At 43.6% G+C, this 19,834-nt stretch overlaps 2 protein-coding genes across 5 annotated transcripts; one reads left to right on the top strand and one right to left on the bottom strand.

The window, feature by feature from the left end:
* Positions 1–3,224: 3,224 nt before the first annotated feature.
* On the bottom strand, positions 3,225–14,245 carry LOC121623251 (PH and SEC7 domain-containing protein 3). Of its 4 annotated transcripts, XM_041960469.1 has the most exons (18): positions 13,949–14,245; positions 13,781–13,843; positions 12,819–12,951; positions 11,248–11,923; positions 10,824–10,905; positions 10,294–10,633; positions 9,113–10,153; positions 7,798–7,878; positions 7,577–7,689; positions 7,428–7,486; positions 7,221–7,310; positions 7,083–7,126; positions 6,826–6,998; positions 6,080–6,150; positions 5,800–5,945; positions 5,552–5,696; positions 4,240–4,386; positions 3,225–4,150 (listed from the first exon to the last, which is right to left on the bottom strand). In XM_041960469.1, exons 4-18 carry the CDS (start codon positions 11,779–11,781, stop codon positions 3,866–3,868), a joined length of 3,351 nt encoding a protein of 1,116 aa, XP_041816403.1. In that variant the 5' UTR covers positions 11,782–11,923; positions 12,819–12,951; positions 13,781–13,843; positions 13,949–14,245; the 3' UTR covers positions 3,225–3,865. The 4 variants fall into 4 exon arrangements, with proteins under 4 accessions (XP_041816403.1, XP_041816406.1, XP_041816407.1 ...); XM_041960472.1 differs by lacking the exon at positions 12,819–12,951; XM_041960473.1 differs by lacking the exons at positions 13,781–13,843; positions 13,949–14,245 and having other exon boundaries at positions 12,819–13,759.
* A 1,221-nt stretch (positions 14,246–15,466) lies between these two features.
* LOC121623140 (zinc finger protein 329) lies at positions 15,467–19,148 on the top strand. Its single transcript, XM_041960320.1, has 2 exons — positions 15,467–15,763; positions 16,412–19,148. Exons 1-2 carry the CDS (start codon positions 15,565–15,567, stop codon positions 18,022–18,024), a joined length of 1,812 nt encoding a protein of 603 aa, XP_041816254.1. The 5' UTR covers positions 15,467–15,564; the 3' UTR covers positions 18,025–19,148.
* Positions 19,149–19,834: the final 686 nt, after the last annotated feature.

Genomic DNA, 19,834 nt, shown 5'->3' on the forward strand with positions numbered 1-19,834 from the left:
AGAGCAAAGTGGTCAAACAGAGGGTGTCCCTGTGCAGCAGCAGGCGGAGGGAGGAAACACAGGTGCCCTGTGTCCAACCAGCCTATAAAACAACACACGGGCCCTGCAGGCAGGAAGCTCCTATTGACTGGAGGACATCAAGAAAAACGCACCTTTCAAAGCACACACACATTCAACACTACACACACACACATACCCAGGTGGATAAAATCTGCCAGGTATCAAGTACTGCCCTGAGGGAGAGGGCTGACCTGTGGAGGCCGGGGGAGTCAAACACGCAGCTGACAAACAGGTCATTCAGCATCACACACACACGTCTTCAGGATGCTGAATTGCACCGTAGATTAAAGATTGTCAACCACAGAGGGAGCAGATGCAAAGACTGATAGATCCGGATTCAGCAGCACACTTAGAAGTGATTACTGCATGAGCCGAAAGATGAAAACGAGATAAGATGGAGCAGATCAGTTCGCAAACATTCGACCCACGGAGCGCCGGCTTTCAGATAATGTTTGTCCTCGCATGTTAAAAGCCACCGAGTGTGTGCCCGAGGAGTGTTGTCGGAGGCAGGAGTGTGTGTAGAAGAGGAGAGGGCAAAGAGAGGTCATGCGTTGAAATGCCCTTAAGCAAGGCACTTGCTTCAACTCTCTCAATGAGAGGCTCCTTTGCTGCAAGAAGCCAGCCGTTTGTAAAAGGCTCGGCCGTGATGAAATCGAAAGAGTGATTCATGTTTGGACGGGCTCTGATTGGCAAGTAAAATGAAAATGTCTGGCCACGAGACAAGCAACGCTAATGAGTGCAGTCTGGGGGGAAAGAAAGGGCAGGCAAGATGTTTTTCTTCAGTTCCTCCCATTTCTTTCAAATCAAGTTGCTGCAATAAAAGAATATCACTCACACAGAAACCAAATTTGTTGACTGTGTTTTGCATTCAGCGCCAGAAAGCAGAGGAGATCATGTCCGGTAGAAGTGGACACTGGATAAGAGACGGTTATTACTTAGTGTCTCAGTGAAAGAGGCGAATGGAGCCGGAGTGGAAAAACAAAAACCCCTGAAAGCACCACAGAGAGACTTCGAGGGCCCTGGACGGTGAAAGGCAAATCTCAACAGCGGCACTCAAGAGCGAAGGATGAGAGGAGGGGGGGCGGACACCAAGAGGGAGACAAAATGAAAAAAAAAGGAACGTTTTTCCAATGGCCGGAGTGGGAGAAATCGAGTGTTAGTGCGGATAAGAGATAAAAAGTAACAAGTAGAGCGTGCGAGGCGTCAGCAGCAGATGGAGAATGTGCGTCAGGAGGAGCATTGAGGGCAGGGGAGAAAAAAAACCCTCCACGGATGAGTGTGAGTGTTTACAGTACAGTTTATGTTTGTTGGCAGTGTTTGCAGGTGTTTGTGGCTTATATTTACTGAGCATTTCAGAGCCACTGTGTGTTGAGCAGTGGTCAAAGCGACATTGTGCGCATGAGAGGGAGGGAGACAAAAAAGAGAAACGACCTTACGTGTTGGGGTCTTTTTTGCAGCCCATGCTGGACAAGCCCCTAATGATCACAACTTGAGCTCTTGCCTTTTTAATTACCCACCCAGGCCTGACTGAGTCGCACAAAGCTTGAGAATGGAGTGGCGCAGATGGAACAATAACAGGCCAGCTCCTTGGGAAGGATGCCCTCTGATCCCAGCAGCTAAAGCAGCCCCTGCTGCTCCAGCCGGTCGTCATTGTTGAGGAGAGGAGGAGAGCGATGGTCCTCCAAAACAAGGCCACCACCACGGCCGAAGTCATGGTCCACAGGCCATGTGAGAAGAGCTTTTGGTGGAGAGCTCCTCTGCGACGCCAGCACACAAACCAGCACCTTTAGCACAGATTAAACATTTCAATTTGATCCAAATAACAAGAGCCGCTAATGGCTGCCTCTCGCTGTAGCATTTCGTCACAGGCCCGAGAGCATGTAGGTTAGCCGGGACGGCGTCGCCTTTCAGCGCACTGAGCCGTCGGCCTCCCGCCCCTCTCAAGGTGCTGGGATGGCCCCAGGGGCCCCTGTCACTCATGTGGCCCATCAGTCAGCCTCATCTGCAGAATCTGACTTTATCTTAATGAGCTGTTGTTATTCCTGTGAATGAATGGAGACGGCTTCCATTCACGAAACAAGAAGCGGAGCATTATCACGTTAATTAAGCGGCAACAACGATCAGTCAGAGGCTCCCGAGGTTCACCTGATGTGAGGAGGGAAAAGTCTTCAGTGAAGCCACAAGAGCAACCAAACGTCCACTTGTCCACTGCCTTGGTCCAATTTCCAAACGTGATTGTGTGTCCCTGTCTGTGTTGTCACATCACATTTGTGTGTGAGGAATGTGTGTGTTTGTGTGTGTGTTAGGAGTCGGGAGGGGGGGGGGCTCTGATTCCAGACATCCTGCTCTTATTGTGGACCGCCCCAGGTCAACTGCTGCTCAACATTTCAGCATATCAGGCTGAAAGAGAACAAAATGGGGCCGTGCCACTGAGAGCAATTGCAAGCACAAACACACACACAAACCTTTTTTTGTAGTTGATGTGACGTGTAAGGAGAATCATTCCACATTTAGCTGTAGCCATCATTTGAATGCACAATTTTATAGACCACTGGATCCTCAGGTCGATTGGGCTCTGAGTTAATCTATCAGTTTGATCAGTCTGCAACACTCACTGCGGAGCTGTGATTAATGTTTGAAAAGCCTTTTTCCTCCATGAGCTCGGAGTGCTGTGGGAAACACTGAAAATGAAGTGCAAGAAAAAGGAAGGACGGAAAAGAAGAAAATGTTAAAAACACTAACAGTTGTGTAATTGCTACACAGACACACTAACCTATCTACTGTGTTGGGTTGCTTATAATTTTTTGTTTTTTTGGGGGGGAATGTGACAAAAAAGGTGAAAAGAATAAACAAATGACCTTTCTGTAAAGTTGAAGATGTCACATTTTCTAAAAAAAAATGTTAAAATGTTTTCTCTTACTTTGTTGAATTATTAAGCTTCTGCATCATTACACTACAAACATGTGAGCAGCAGATATTCTTGTTGCTGCATCTTTAAGTGATACAACTCACCTTGTTGGAGCAGAAAGCTTATTGATTCTGACATCACAGCACAAAAAATGTTGCAATGAGTACTACTTGTCGTAGCTAAACTTGAAGACAAAGACTGAATTACAGGCCCTAAAGCCAAACATGATCACATCCATAAATAGTCTCCCTCTGAATGATGATTGGAAGTAACATTTTTATTTTTTCCCCACAGAGAAAAACAACATTTTGGACATGAACCCTTCATTTGGAAAAAAAAAATGTAACAGTGACACAAACTTCATGAATACTCACAGAAAACAAATCAACATCTTGTACACAATATAAAAAAGAATAAAAGTGCAATTGGGATCCTTCAAAAAACGTTTAAAACTACCTGAAGGCCATCCTGCCCCCCCTACAGTCACTCGGAGATGTGCTGTACTATAGCACCCTCTAGCGGTTGACAGTTAAAAGGCACATTTTTGCCCAAAGTGAAATAAATGACAGCAAGGTTTCACTAACTTTGTACTACTCTGGGTACGATTACAGGCCAAAGTTAACACTCAAAACTAAATAACTCAACAAATAAATGAGGCGCCACCCCACACCCTCTATCCCGAGAGACACTGAGGCTCAGGGATTCCCTGAGGTTTATTTTTGGAAAAGTGCAAAAGATAAAACTGCAGAAGAACTCGAAAATAAAACAATATTTTGCTGAGGCAGATTCCAGATATGTGCTTCCAAAAAACTAAAAGACTGAAGGCCCACCAAAAACTATACATCCGCATTTTAAAGGGCCTTTAAGTGGTCGTATTATCTCTGGGTGAAACACCTGTCAGGCCTCTTTATTCCATCGGGGAATGATGGTCTTGCGATAAGTCCGCCTTTCTGAGATGTTGCGTCTGACTTTGATCACTGTTGGAGGAGGCATCTCCAGCTCCAGAGAAGGGCTGGAGTGAGACTTCTTCAGCCCTTCTTCCTCCTCCTCCTCCCCAACAGAGTCTGCACACACAGCTTTGTCAAACAGGGTCAGGTTTGCGACGCTCAACGCACCGTCGCCTGTCTTCTTCACACTTTTCCAGGCCTCCAGCACCTGGATGTAGATCTTATAGCGGCACATCTGTGGGGTTTGAACAAGAGACACAGATCACTTATGTGTCTTTTTACAATTGTATTCACGCACACATTCACTCACAGCACTCTGATTACCTCGTGCTGCAGGTACTCTGCTCTGACGCGATGCTCCTCCAGCTCCTTGGCTTTGGCTTTTTTGCCCTCTGGTAGGTCTTGCTGCAGGTACGACAGGTCTGCCTTGAAGGACTCCAGCATTCCTGAGTGAGACTGCAGCTGACGCTCCTGCACAGGGAGTCAGACAGAGGAACAGATTTCATGCAAATTCATGTTATGCAAAATCCTGCTGAAGAACAAATAGAAATAATGGTGTTACAGGAAGGTTCATGGCTCAGATGTGAATCTTGGGAAATGTGCATCAAGGGATTTCTGTACTGTAGATGTTATCAAAGTTGCAATAAAACCACATTTTGAGAGAATTTTCCTTCCTTCTTCCTAATTTCACATACTGTGTTTACTACTACCACATGGTGCATCATGGCTCAATTCAACTCAATGTTTGGTTCCAGGTACTTTCCTCAATTTAATTTTCCACTGCAGCTGGTAACTCCTCCGCGTTAACGGCATATTTTTTCACAATGACAGAAGGCTAACCATAATTTTGACAGATTAGAACTGTGAGGGTAACGTTAAGCAGTTCACATGCTACACTAAAGACTGAAAATTAAGAGTATTAAATAGCTATGACTCATTATCATTAAAAGATGAAAATTAGAATAACAGGTAATAGATTTTGACAGAAGTTTTACAACCCAGTCTTTCAAAATGACGGCCAATGATAAGGTCTAATACAACCTCTGTCAAAGTAGGCAGGATTCTTTCACTGATTGTCATGGCGATGCTGGGTGTCAGTGCGGTAACATCATCTTCAATGTGACACAAACACACAAGAGATCGTTTCACAGGCAGCCAAAAAGAGGAACGTCTGCACTTCATCCATTGACCATGTGAATACAAACATTGTGGTCACAATTTGTAGGATGTCCATGTCACACAAGTGACAATTCTTTCTGACCAATCACTGGCCTGCAGTTTTTTCACTCCACCGTTTAGTATCGGCTCAGCTTGGTTGGAACCTGCATCGTGATACCAAAGGAAGTGCCAGGTGCTATCCACAACTTTTGGCAATGGAAAACCAGAAAACAGCAAGTAAGCAATAGTGCAGTCGAGCCACCCAACACATGCAGTGGAAGACCAGCATCAGATTATGTAGGACAGGATCAAACATGTAAAGATAAACAGTTCCATTTTAAAGCGTAACTTTCGAAAGACAGAACAGAAAATTCAGCGAGCCGAAACACAAAGAAATAGTGAAAACCCATTCATACATAAAAATGATTTGATGATGAGGAAATGAATGTCAGTAAGAAAGAGGCGTAGGAGTGTGTACCAGAGTGTGAGCAGACTGCGAGGCGGGGAGGATCGGCCTGAAGAACCTCCTCTGAGAGCCAACGGCGGCGGGGAACGGAGGCGAGGAGTGAAGAGCCGAAACCAGGTTGATGCGGCTGATCCATGAATTCATCTCCACTTTGGATCTAAGAGGAAAACAAAGCTCTGACACTGACTGCCGGACTCTTTGACACACACACACACACACACACACAAACACCCTCATACTCTGGCTGTGCTGTGACTTACGAGGCCTGAAAGAGGAAAACCCTCCAGTCAGCCGTCTGCAGACGGAAGACGTGCGGCCTCTTGGTGTAGTCGGCTGCCTGCTCGGCCAAAGAGTGGTGCACACTCACCACCTCCTCGTTAGTCGGCTGATCCCTCCTGTAATCATCCTTACACACACACACACACACACACACAAAGGGGAAATGACACAAACATATTTATAATAATGTAACAAAAGACAATATTGCTATTAAATAATGCAGGGAAACACATTTTTAGTAATGACATTGAGTACTCTTACCTTCTGTAAGTAAAGGACCATTCCCCTCAGCACTCCATAGAAAGTCTTCCAGCCTCTCTTCCCCCAAGGAGCTGCCACACAGACACATTCAGCAGGTACAAGATTAGAGAGAGAGAGACATCTCAAAGCCCTTCATGTTACAAATGAGAACTTAACAGCCATTAAATGATCAAAATCCAGGGTTCATCTATTGTTATATCAATGAAAGAAGCTGCCTACTGCATTATCAACATGTCAAAGAAGTATCACACATACATATTATTAGCTGATGAGCTGATTGTGCACTTTTTATTTATTTAAAAACTATATCAAAACAAAATGAAAAACTTTTAACTTAATCATTAAATCTCACTCACTGCCAAGAGGTCAGAGCTCTGTGATAAAAGGCCAAAAGTCTATGAAATATCTAATTTTACTTATTAAACTGAGTTTTCCAAACTAAGCGCTCGCCTTTAAAAACTGTTTTAGGATGATACATTCTTGATATTTTCTGTCGCCAGCTGCCCTTATTTTCACAGCCCTGTTGCAACACAAATCTTACATTTCAGATGGCAAAGCAAAGCCAAACATAAGAAATCCTCACTTCACAGTATTGCTGCATTGCACACCAGCTGATATATAGGTGTTGATTTTATTAATGTTAACTAAAGTGTACTAAATCACACACTGGGCCTTTAAATCCTGGCTAACATCAAAAGCAAAACAAACTAGGCGAATGTAGGTGACACTGTCTGCACTTCACTCACTGCGTTTGCCATCAATGTCCGCATGAAGCTTCCTCTGGAGGAATCCCTCTTTGATCACAGAGGCCTTTTTGTCATGAGGAACATCCTGGAAGGGGTTGGCTTTTGAACGCAGCGGCGCATCATCTGCGGCATCTTCGTCCGCCAACACGCAGCTCTTCAGTTCCTCCTCATCACTGCAACATGCAAAGACAGTGAGGTTGTGTGTCTGAAGAACGTGCTGATGTTTTATGAGGGTTTTTTTTTTTCAGTCCACTTACACAGCCCACTCCAGAGCCTCACTCTTTATGGAGTTGTAAAGACTCTGAAATGAAGACAGGGAGGAAAGAGTTAAATCATTTTACAAGGATTTAATTTTGCCTTCCCGAAAAAAATAAATAAATCAGTGACAGTATTACTTTCAAGAGATCCTTGCTGAAGTTTTCTCCTTCATTCATCCCATCCAGGTTGGACACAAACTTAGACGAGGACATGGATTTTCCCACATTCTGTTCAACACACACAAAACATTCCAGTATATCTAAAATGCCTCACAGAGATCGTCTGGTTGCACAGTGCCACACCATGTCAAAACAAAACTTTTACATATCATAAATGTTTCCTACCTGTCCGTGCAAGTCAGTGTTGAGAAGCATCAAAGCACATGTTAGAGCCAACACAGCCCCTGAGGATATAAAAAAGAGAGGGCGAATGGCACGCGTCACATGTGAGAAGAAAAGCAGAAAACATCCAGTAAACCACTACGAAGGCTCACCTGAAGTGGAGAAGGAGTCGGGGTTGCACTCATGGAAGCGGCAGGCGAAATGCTGCAGCACGCGCTCTCTCTCCTGGGTCTCTCCGATCAGCAGCACCACTTTCAAGAAAGATCTGAGCGAGGGAAGCCGAAAGGAAAATAAAAAAGATTACGAGGCGTTTTACGAGCATTTAGTGAAAGATGTCGCTGCACCATCCAAGCTCCGCCTCTGCAATTCTCACCTCAGGGAGTGATCCAGAGTCTGCCCAGTGAAGTCGAAGAATTTCAGGTATTCCTCCCCGACTGCACGACTGAAGTCATGGCTAAACAGAAACAAAATGTCACCTCAAAATTCTGATATAAAAAATGGGACAATATTTGGGGGTCTGATTACTGGTGTTTTAATTTGCATCTTTTATTAGACTTGCCACATCTGGTAAGTGTCTTTTAACCTCTATGCCCCCAGTTTATAGCACAGACTTCCTGTTATTAATTGGTTGCCAAGTTACCCCTGAAGACATCACCAAGGTTATTTTTCAAGACTTTTGAAAGCTCCTCTGAAGCCACAGAAAACAATTTACACGACTGTTATCACCAGCTGATCAGTCCTCCCTATGACGATCAATCTGATCTTAATCTGTTGAGTGCCCCTTTAGTGTTACAAGTCACAGGACAGAATAAATATGAAGGTGTTAATGTGGAATAAATGACACAGCCGTCTGTGGGCTTCACTGAGTCTTTGAGGAGGTGGAACTGTTTATTTACAGGAATGATTTGTGCTGTGATGTATTTCTATTAAAAGTCTAAGTGTTTTGTCAAAGCCTAAATTAAAGACATACAGCTCATCAAACAAAAGTCTGGCCCTGATTCATCTCTTATTTACACGCCCAATATCTATAGCTGAGAACTGGTTCTTCCTCTGGTTAAAGAGGCTGGCATATTCAAAAAAACGTTCAGGAGGAAAACAGATTGTGTGAGCGGTGTCATTTGGGATAAGTGGAAAGTGAGTCCCATTTTCTTTTGTACAAATTGTGATGATTTAAGATGTGATGGTTTCAGAAAATGTTTCCTCATGTGTTTCGGTGTACAGATCATCCATTTTGAAATGGAACAGCCTGTCCATTTTCCTTCCTGTCCTTTAAGTTTGCTAACTTTGTTTTAAAAGCCTGGAGAAGAAGGCAATTGGATTGTGACTGTTGTTTAAGATGGTTCTTTATCTTTTTAATTAATTGTCTGAAAATGTCCACACAGCATTCTCTGAATATATGGTATGTTGTAAGTTGTATGAATGACACTAATAAAAATGACATTCATCCATTAAAGCTATATAAATGCACAGCATCCATAACCACCTCTATGACTGCACATGTTTTTCAGTGATGCCATGCTGAAAACCTCCTGCTGCTGCAGCTCCACTGCTCAGTTGTGGGTTTAGCTGCAGTACCACAAACACCATCACTCTTCAGTTATAAAGGAAGAGGAAGGGGAAAAATAAATAAATAAATAATATATATATATATATGTATATATATATAATATAATATAATATGCACTTACTCTTTGTCTAAGTGCTTCACCACATCCACACGCTGGATCCCATCCAAGTTATACAGCCGCTCAGCGAGGCGGTGGGCCATCTCTCTGTCCACCTCGCCTCCGTTCGTAAGAGGCACTGCCATCTCAGGGGGCTTGGGTTGCATTCCGTTGGCTACAACTGTTTGCACAGATCCATCCTCACTACCTCCGACTTCTTCAGCCTGATGTGACGTCTCAGCCTGTTCGTCCACCTGACTGAACTCGGTCTCTGCTGTCTGCTGTGTGACCTCAGTCTCAGCAGACACCTGCTCTGTTATTTCCGACTCATCTGTCTCCTCTGGTCGTACGAGCTGCTCAGAGAGTGTGAGCTGCGATGAGTCGGTCGTTTGCTCATTCTGCACTGATGGCTCCGTCTGTTCTTGCTGCTCTGCCACTCCGGGGTCTTCAGCTTCGACACAAACTGTCTGCTCTGACGGAGTAGACTCCTCTAGCAGGTCGGCATTTTCAGGATGGGTTGACTCTTCTGTCAGTTCCATCTGCAGTAAGTGCTCCAGATGTTGCGGCTGCCCCAATTGGTCTTCAGAGTGTCGTTCCTCTGCTTGATGCGTCACCTCTGCTTGGATCTGCTCTGGCTCTTCGGTCATCTCAAGCTGCTCAGGCTCAGAGTGTTCGGGCTGCGGTGACAGCTGCTGTGAAGTTGTTTGGTCACAATCTTGATCCTGTAAAGAACTCGTCTCCTCCAGTTTTTCAGTCAGCTGCAGTATCTCTTGTGTGTCCTCTATCCTCTCTACATTATCTGCCACCTGGATAAATGGTTCTTCGTTATTGTGTGCAGCCTCTGACTGTTCAGGGTCCAAGTTCTGACCTACATCTTTGCACATTTCTGACTCTTCAGTTTGTTCTGCGGGATCTTCATGTAACCGTTCTAGTAATTCTAAGTTCTCCTGGCTCCCTAAGTGCTGCCTTTCCTCCAAAAGCTCTGACTGTTGCAGATCAAGTAGCTTATCTGGGTTTCCAGCTGTTCCAGTATTGTCAGTTTGTAGTGGCTCTGCAGGAGCCTCACTGCAAAGTGTGAACAAAATACGTGATATAGTCAGTGTTAAAATAGCACATAATACTATGACCTGATTCAAATAATGAGGGAGTGAAATGTCAATACACACTTCCTGTTCCCTTTTTTAAGTTAAGTCCATGATACTCACATATCACCCAGACAACTGTGAGTTTTTGCCTCTTCACTTTCTTCAGTACAGGACAGGTTTGTCACGTTCTGCTCCTCTTCTACCTTGCCTCCCTCCTCAATCTCCTCTTCAGTCTCAGCAACATTTGTTGATGTTTGATCTTCCTCTGACTCGCCCTGTCCAGTCAGCAGAACACCGGGCTCCTCCTGTTCCTCCTCTAGTTTTAAATCAACAAAACTGTCTGCCTCATCTTCTGAGCCATCAATCTCTTCAAGAATATCGATTATGTCCACAGTTTCAACAGGATCTGAGGTTGCTGAGTGTCCCTCCTCTGCCTCTGCGTCTGTCCTTAGTGGGATTTCTGGAAGATATTTTAAAAGACAGCGAACATCACAGTTAGCTGTTAAACCAGAGCGCATTTCTCATTAAAAAAAATGAGCGGGCCACAAGCATTACAGAAACCAAGAATCATTAATTTGTATTCTCAAACTGAGTAACAAATTGAAAAACATTCACACCTAATTAAAAGTGTTGCTCAGAGTAACACGTACCATTATTACTGTCTAACAGCTCATGAGTTGAATCTTCCTTTTCCTGTGCTGTTGGCTCTTGCACATCTGCAGCGTCACATGGCTGGAAATTGCAACACAAGCCATCATGAACATGAGTTGTGTGAGAAATCTTTGGGTTGACGGGGGGTTCATTTGTTGGCACTTTGAGCCTCATCAGACAAACATTATGTCCACACTATTCCTCCAACCTCTGCTCAGCCTGCTACAATAACGCACACACGTCTCTAAAGAGATAAAGACTGAGGTGGTGCGGAAAGTCAGTAAACGCTTAGTGAAGGAGGGGTTAAGGACACAGGAAACTGTATCTACACACAGAAGATGCACAGAAAGAGACAAAATTCAAAATAACGTTAGCCTGACATCATCACAACTCCCTTTGTATCTCCACACATATAGAACATACCTCAGAGCCGCTTTCTGTCCCCTCTAGATTTGAGTTCAGAAGCCGAGACTCAAACCCATCTTCTTCCTCTCCGACGTCCTGTATGAAAAGCTCTGCATTAACATCTTGAGATTGGTGATTTGACAGGGGTGTGGTGTCTATGCTCGTGATGCCGCCAGAGTCCAGCTCATTGGCCACACTGCTGTCAATAGTGAATGAAGACGTCCCTGGGGTGGGGTCAGGCATGTCCCACTGCACTGTGGCAAACGAAATCAGGGGACTGGTACAGGTCATGGGGCGAACCGGCCATACTATTTGCTCCCACTGCTCTGCTTCCTCAGGAGGGTCTTGTCCTGCCTTTGGGGAGAGACTGAGCTGATCTGCTCCATGTGCCTCGTCTATCTGTACTTCCGTCTCGCCCCACACAATGGCCGGCTGCTCTCCATTGATGTGCTGGTGCTCAATAGAAGTCCATGAATCTTGCTGAGGCTCTTGAAGGACTGAGTCTGTGATAACCGGGAGAGAGGAGCACACATTTTCCTCCTCCATTAGCATGTATCTCAGTGAACGATGTTGGTGCTGTAAATGATATCTTGCTACAAAATGTCCTCCTCTGCAGCATGAGTGACGATCATTTTATAAGATCCCATAAATGTCATTGAAGCATGTTACAACCTCCAGTGGCGTCATTCAAGATCTGTGACGAGAGAAAAAAACACATTAATTTTCAGAAACAGTTTACCACACACCCATCTGAACATGCCTATATCTTGTAACAGCAAATGCAAAACTGTTCTGTTAAACTGACTCTTCATGCGCTATGTGAATACCACCTTTATAAAAACATTTTGAAGAACCTCCAGGAGGAGCATCTGATTTCCTCATAGACAAAAAAAACATTCATAAGACTCTTCTGTATTTGGCTGCAGTGTAATAGTGATGTCATCACACTGGCGCTAATTTTTTTCCATTCATCTGTGAGAAAGAGTCCATTTAAAACTACTGAGAGGGAAGCATTTAAAATTACACACAACCCCCCCAAGCAAAAACAAAACTGAGTAACTGAACTAAAGTCACTTGCAGTCCACAAAAATACTCCAAACTCACCACTTGTATGTAAACATAATCCATCTGGAAGAAGAGCTTTGTCTACTTTTTAAGCCGCTGCTCATTTGTCAATCATTTTTTACTTCTTTGTGTGGCATTGCAGATGTGCAGTGCAACAGACTTTTAGTGAAATGTCACAAAAGCATGCTTCTACTTCCTGACCACAGACAGAGAAAATCAGCCCAGCAAGAAAGTGAGGGAGAGAAAGAGAAAGAGGTGTACGGTACGGATTAAGAGAGAGGCAGAGGGTGGGGTTGGTTCAGTTGAGCACTCTGGGTCCTGTGTTTATCATTTTATCACCACGCTGCACTGTGACACTGGACAAAGGCTAAACCCATGAAAGACTCAAAACTCAAGCAGTATGTTGTCAACAAAAACCAAGAGCAATTCTCTCAGCTACACCAAGGCTACTAAGAAAACATCTATATTAAGATGAACAGTCAAAATATGACACCTCATATCTTGTTTTTTTACTTTTTCCTCACCTTCGTTTTCTTCCTCTCTGTCTTTTTCTGTCTGTACTTCTCTGTCTATCTTCATATTCTATTCACATCATGCAACCAACATCCGGGACAGACCTTGACCACACTTCCTGTGTGGGTGCTCACTTCTCAGTTCCTGTCAGGGTGCAAGAAGTGCTACAGTACATGTATGAACACTGACAAAGATTAACAAAGAGATTCATCTGTAAATGAATCATATTGTTTGAAATGAAAAATATATAGATAATAAACTTTTCTTTTAATTAAAGAAAGAAGCATTGTCTCTTGAGGTTCATAAGCGAGAATGTGACAGTTTAATAAGATGAATTTAAAAATTATTTGAACCCTTCTGATATTACACAGTACTGATTAGAATCTCTGGCTGCTGTTGATAAAAGACTGAATGTTCCACATGACAACACAGATAATCCTCTGTGTGCGTTGTTATCTTTGGCAGCACTGTTGATGATAAAGAGGGTAGAAGCAATGCTTAGTTGACAGAGACACAGATACATTCTCAGGCTCATGAAAGAGAAATTAAGAGTAAATCAGGATACTCTCTGTCAAATTAAGAGTAAATCAGGATACTCTCTGTCAAATGAGAAGCAGCAGTCTGCCCTCAGTGGAGAGAATACTAGGAGAAGTTGCTTTCAGTGGAAGGAAAGTTTATACAGCAGCAACATCATGCCTTGGCAGAATGCTAAAGAAGAAGTACAAATATATATATATAAAAAACTACTAGGGAGGACAAAATAAAAACAGGAACAAAGCCATATTGGGTAAAATGAAAGTTGTGAAATTATTTAGAATAATAGAAAAAACTATGTGCAGAAGATAAACACGGCCCAGTCATTCATTACCACCAATGAACATGGCACAGGCACAAATTTGAACATTTTCAAACATCAAAGAATTTATTAAAAACTCACTGGGAGGAATCTTTTCAACTGCAAAGCATGACTTACCCCCTCCAGGCTCATGAAAGCAGCATCATATGATCAGCCGGCTTGTGAGGTTTTAAGTCAAGTCTTGTGGGAGGGAAAGACACACCACTGTGTTATACTGGGTTTTTAGCGCTGTGCCTTCACAGACATATTCACTCACACACACATGCACACAAGCATACAAATTACCTTCTGTTGATGAGGTCTGAACCTGCTGCGCACAACAAATGAGCCTCACATTCGCTCTCTTTAAGTCGAGCAGGGTTTTAGTCTGTGGCGTTGCATAAAGATGCATGCAAGTCACAAATCCTAGTCCGGACCAGGTCCTCCTCCTTCTTCATCATGCTTCCTGTCCATTTTGGATCAGGATCAGACTTCCATGAGCCGCTGTCCTGTTTGTCTCCCAGCAGATATGGCGGGGGGGACAAAAAGGGGAGAATTTTAACAAAGATAGAAGGAGAAAGCTGCTCAGTGGCAACAAAGAGGAAGAAAAGGCACATTGTGATTGGCAGATGACTCAAGAGCTCAGAGACACCTGAGAGGCCTCAACCCACGCCCACTGGCCTGAAGGCATGCAAGCAAACACATACTAGGTCAGACCAGGGGAGTGGCTCCAGCATAGCTCCTGCAACTGACAACAGGAATGATGCGGTAAAACCAGAAGGCATCCAGATTAAATATGCATAGGTTATTAGCTGCATTGGAATTAGCTGTGTCTCCCTCTATTGGTTTACTGGCTTGGTAGATGGCTGTGGGCAGAAAAGCCTGTTTAACACAAACAAGAGAGGTTTACATAATGGCTTACCTATAATGGCATACGTTACTTCTTTCAATACACTTCTTCCTTTTCTTTTTAAATTACGTTTGCTTTATTTTTTCGGAGTTGCACGTTTGCATTCATTTAATTGATGTAACCTATATAAAATAAAAAAAATAGTTTTAGCATTACTGGTAGTCTTTGCATTATAATTCGCTATCATTAGTCACATTATTGGCATCTGTTGCAAAATCATTGTTCGGCGTACTAACTTAGTAATGGCATTCAGGATCAGCATTTTCAGCTAAGGTAGTTAGCATCTTCATTAGCATTATTAGCACGCAGTTAGCAAGGTTAGCTAGTTATAGCATACTGAAGACATTAGCTAGTAGAAGAAGCTTAGCTACACCAATTGTAGTTAACCTAGTTAGTAATATTATGAAACGTTCTAATTCGTTGTCAACGTTTTATATATATACGGTTTTTATTACTAGCATAAGCAATTTTAGCTGTACGATTGAGGTAACATAAGTCGCGTAAACATTTTAAGCAGTGTAATTAGCATGATTAGCATTAAGATTACCGTTGATATTCAAATATTAGCATTACCTAGCATTTATGTGAGCATCCTTCCAGTTGTAGTGAGTTAGTTGTTAGTAAGTTGCTGTAGTAGCTGGTTTAGTAGTACTGGCACAAGTAGTATTATTAGTAGTGACCTAGTAGTGCTGCTATAGTTTTGCAGTTCTCGTATTTTAAAAGCCATTTATCAGCGTGGCTATTTGTGTAATGTTTAGTACTATCACAATATAACGCCTGCTCGAGCTCCTGCTAATGCAACTGTTCCACGCCACACCGGCAGGGGCGCTACAGACCTGTGAGCCGTTAGCAAAACAAAACCAGCTTCTCCTAATCGTCACTTTCATGCGACCGTCTCTGCTTTGTTCCGCACACGGCAGCAGAGCCTTACACACCCACTTTTTTCCAGATACTTTCAATCGTGTACAAACCTTCTGGTGAGTTGTACACAGCCGCAGCCGCTCGGTCCAACATGGCCAAGTCGAATGATCTAAAAATCTTCCTGGAGTCCTCTCTGAATGAAATCTTTAAAGCGACAGTGAGCGACATCCTGGACTCAGTGGACCGGACTCTGTCCGAGTACCAGGGCACAATAAAGAGGATAGAGTCCGAAAACGAGGGCCTGAAGCGGCTTCTTTTTGCACAGAAGAGCAAGGAGTCTGCTGCCAGAGGTATGGCTGTCCGCACCTGGTTGATAATGGAGGGTGTCTGTGTTTGTAACGGCAGCGGACACTGTAGCTTCGTGCAGCCACTGTTCTTTTGTTCAAGCATTATAAGCACTGTCAGCAAATTGTGTCCGTGATGTGTTTGTTTACAGAGACGATAAATAAAAGGCAGCGTTATGAAAGGATGAGAGGCAGATGAGGGCAAGCAGACTTAAACAATGCAGGTTTCGATACACTCAGAACAGGGCTGCACGACCGTTTGGTGGGAAAGGTGGGAAATGGCCTTGGGGGCTGTGTAATATAGTGCTAATTACACTGTAGAGTAACAGTGATATTACTATCACAATACCCTGCACAGGCTACTGATGATGCCACAACATAGGCTATTCTACAATACACGGCAAAACACAAAACTGTCTATTCGGAGTTGTAAGTATGTGTACTTAATTGTCAGAATAAATTTTCAAAATAAGGGCATCAGTCACTCTTAACAGGTTTGCTTACAATGAAAACTTAGTCGGGTACCTCAAAGCGTCCTCTGGTTAATGCTGCACTAATCTACTCATTTAATAGTACTATTGTCAGCTATGTAAGTGTGACCCACAGTCACAGTCTGTACTGATTTGTTCATTATTTTGGCTTCGAACTTTACAGATATGCCCGAACAAGATGCATCTAAAGAGCTTTCAACTTCAGAATGGAACAGTCGTCCCATCACCTCCACCCAGGCCACATTCAAGATGTCGATATGCAGCAGTGACAAGAAGAGCGTCAGGAGGAAGCATAAAGACAAGATGAGGGACAGCACAGCCTCTGCCTCCTTTTTACTGCAGACTGATCAAATGGTAGACCGACCACGTGTGAACACATCAGAGGTGGGTGCCTCCACCCAGAACTTGATATCCGTAAAGACAGAGGCTGACCTGGATGAAAGTGGTGCCATTGACCTCTCGCAGCCTTCATCCCTCCTCAATCTGACAATGAGGCCAATAAAAAACGAGAGCACGGAGGCCAGTTTTGACGGCCATGATGCATATGCACCTCCGCCACCATCTGTAGGCCTCGAACAAGACTCCGGAGGCAGTGACAGTGAAGTTAAAGTCACCATTGTGTCTGACACTTACATGCAGGATGGACAGTTCATTAAAACAGAGGAGGAGGAGCAGAATGGGGTATTGCAGTACGGTGACGCGTTGAAGCATGCGTTGAGATATTACCCCGGATCAGAATTAGATCCTGAGGGAGCGAGTAGACAGGTTGAAGCAGTGATGCACGAGGAAAGCAATTCACCCGCCGTTCCCGCGGATGAGTTTTTGGAGATTCACGATAACTTTTTGCGCTGTCCCATCTGTCCCAAAACATTTAGTCGAGCGACCTCGCTCAACGTCCACATCAAGACTCACAGTGGCGAGAAGGCCCACAGCTGCAGCTACTGTGGTAAACGCTTTGGCCGGGCCGATCTCCTCAAATCCCACAAGCGCACGCACACGGGAGAAAGACCCTATAGCTGCAACACCTGCAGTAAAACATACGCCCACCCCAGTCAGCTCAGGATACACAAACGTGTCCACACTGGAGAGAAGCCTTATTCCTGCTCACACTGTGCGAAGCGCTTTAACGAACACAACCAGCTCAAAGTCCACTTGCGGACTCACACCGGGGAGAGGCCTTACAGCTGCCAGGAGTGTGGCAAAACCTTCAGCAACGCAGGCAACCTGCGGATACACGAGAGGATCCACACCGGTGAGAAGCCATACTGCTGCGCTCAGTGTGGGAAAAGGTTTAACGGCTTGGGTGACCTCAAGACACATTACAGGATTCACACTGGAGAGAGGCCCTACAGCTGTGAGCTGTGCAAGAAGACCTTCAGCCAGGCGGGCCACCTCACCATACACATGCGGATGCACACAGGAGAAAGACCATACAGCTGCAATGAATGCGGCAAGAAGTTCACGGTGGCCAGCAGCCTCAAACTGCACCAGAGGACTCACACGGGAGAGAAGGAGTACAGCTGCTCGTACTGCAGCAAGAGCTTCAGCAGGTCCGGTCACCTGAAGAGACACGAACTGGTCCACACCAAAGAGAAGGTCTTCCTTTGCAGCCAGTGTGGAAAGACCTACACCGACCAGTCGTCCCTTAAAAAGCACCTGAAGATGCACGCAGCCAAGGAGCAGAAGGCTCAGGGCGAGGGAAGCACCAGCGAGGCTGAAACAAACCCAGCCCAGTCTGCAGCTCCTGAGACACTTTCAGACACCGAGAGAAGTTAGAACCAAATTCTTGGAGATAAGTAATGTTAAAGCTGAGAATGAGTACTGTGTGTGATTTTGCACAATAATCTGAAATTAAGATCCACTTACTGTCTTTTCCCAGCTTTTAAACACATCTCACGGCAACGCTGTGTGCTGTGGTTGAAAGCTTCAGAAAAGGCTTTTTAGTGGACCTTGAGTTAAGATTGTTATGTCAAACTGCTGTTCCCAAGGTCGAAAATGAAGTTTAACACTCAAACTTATGTGATGTTTGTGGTACAGTGCAATACACTGTTGTCTAATCCTTGCTGTGATTTTAGTAGATCAAAATATTTAGCAATATTTTACTTTCATTGATAAACTCTAATATTCCTCTTGTAGTCTACAGACAGAAAATGGGACCTTAAAAGAACAGTTGTTCTTTTAAACATGCTGTATGTTACCACAGTCTTGGTGGTATGTTTTTGAAATGCTTTAAAGGAAGAGAAGAATGAGGGAATGCAGCGTCTGTCAGACTGCCATGCAGGTCCAGGTGTCTGTTTTGAAGCTGAACCTGACCTTTGACCTCCCTGTGGAGAAAGTAAAAATTCCCTAAAGGAGTCAGTAGAATATAACAATATTATTGTTTAGAATTAAGGTGCTTCTACACACGATTATACACCTCATTGTAGCTGGAGGGTTAGAAATGTGTGCTGTATCAGTGATTTACAGTGAAGATCATTAATATATTGCTGTATATAGCTTTAACTATACAGTCAGCAGTCTGATCCTTTGAACTGACAAGAATGTATTTATGTAATGATGTTATCGAAAATGATGTTACTGCAGATAATCAGTTATTGATCATCCAGCTTTCAATAATGAATTAATAATCATTCCGTAAGCCATGCTGATCTCAAAGAATGTCGAGCTTTTAGAGGATGTGCTTTAGGTTGTTCACTGTTCTAGGAAACGTGTCTCTTTTCATGAATCATTTACAACTGACACATACAGGAGTAAAATGTCATGTTTATGATGATAGGGCTACTGTTTGTTGTGGCAACTGGTTGATATACGTGCACAGCAATGTATATGAAACTGAGTGTTTGCTACTAGGAACTTATTGTGACTTACTTTTGTGTGATTTGTGTCTAAATTAAAGAGAAGAGTCAACTAAAAGATCTTGTGTGTCTTATTTACACTTTATAGGTGTATTTTATTTGAAGGGAAAAAAAATCTTTATGCTGTATATTCACTAAGATACGCAGTGCAACCGGACAGCAAATCCAGCACTGTATATACAACCCCAATTCCAAAAAAGCAGAGACACTGTGTAACATGTAAATAAAAACCAAATGCAGTCATTTGCAAATGCATGTTCCTGAGCACATGTAGTAACATTCTTTATACAATCATGTGTTCACAAAGTGGTGAACCTCGCTCCATCCTTGTTTGTGAATGACTGAGCCTTTCGGATGCCCCTTTTATACCCAATCATGATACTATCACCTGTTACCAATCAACCTGATTGTGTGCCACACAGGTGTTTTTGGAGCATTCCTCAGCTTTCCCAGTCTTTAGATGCTCCTGTCCCAACTTGTTTGAAAGGTGTCGCTGCATCAAATTCAGAATAAGCAGATATTTACAAAAATCAATTAAGTTGATGAGGTGAAATATGAATACATTGTACCATTTAGGCATTATGTTTTAAACAGCATTAGTGGAGTCTGGGGTTGTGGATAAGTTTCTGTGCATGCCACTGTGATTCCCAGGATCTATTTATTTATAGGACTTCTGCTTAAAGGCACTGTAGAAGTTCACCTAAAATATCAAAAGAACATTTTCTTACATA

The sequence above is a fragment of the Chelmon rostratus genome, chromosome 19, assembly GCF_017976325.1.
Source record: "Chelmon rostratus isolate fCheRos1 chromosome 19, fCheRos1.pri, whole genome shotgun sequence".
NCBI lineage: Eukaryota > Metazoa > Chordata > Actinopteri > Chaetodontiformes > Chaetodontidae > Chelmon > Chelmon rostratus.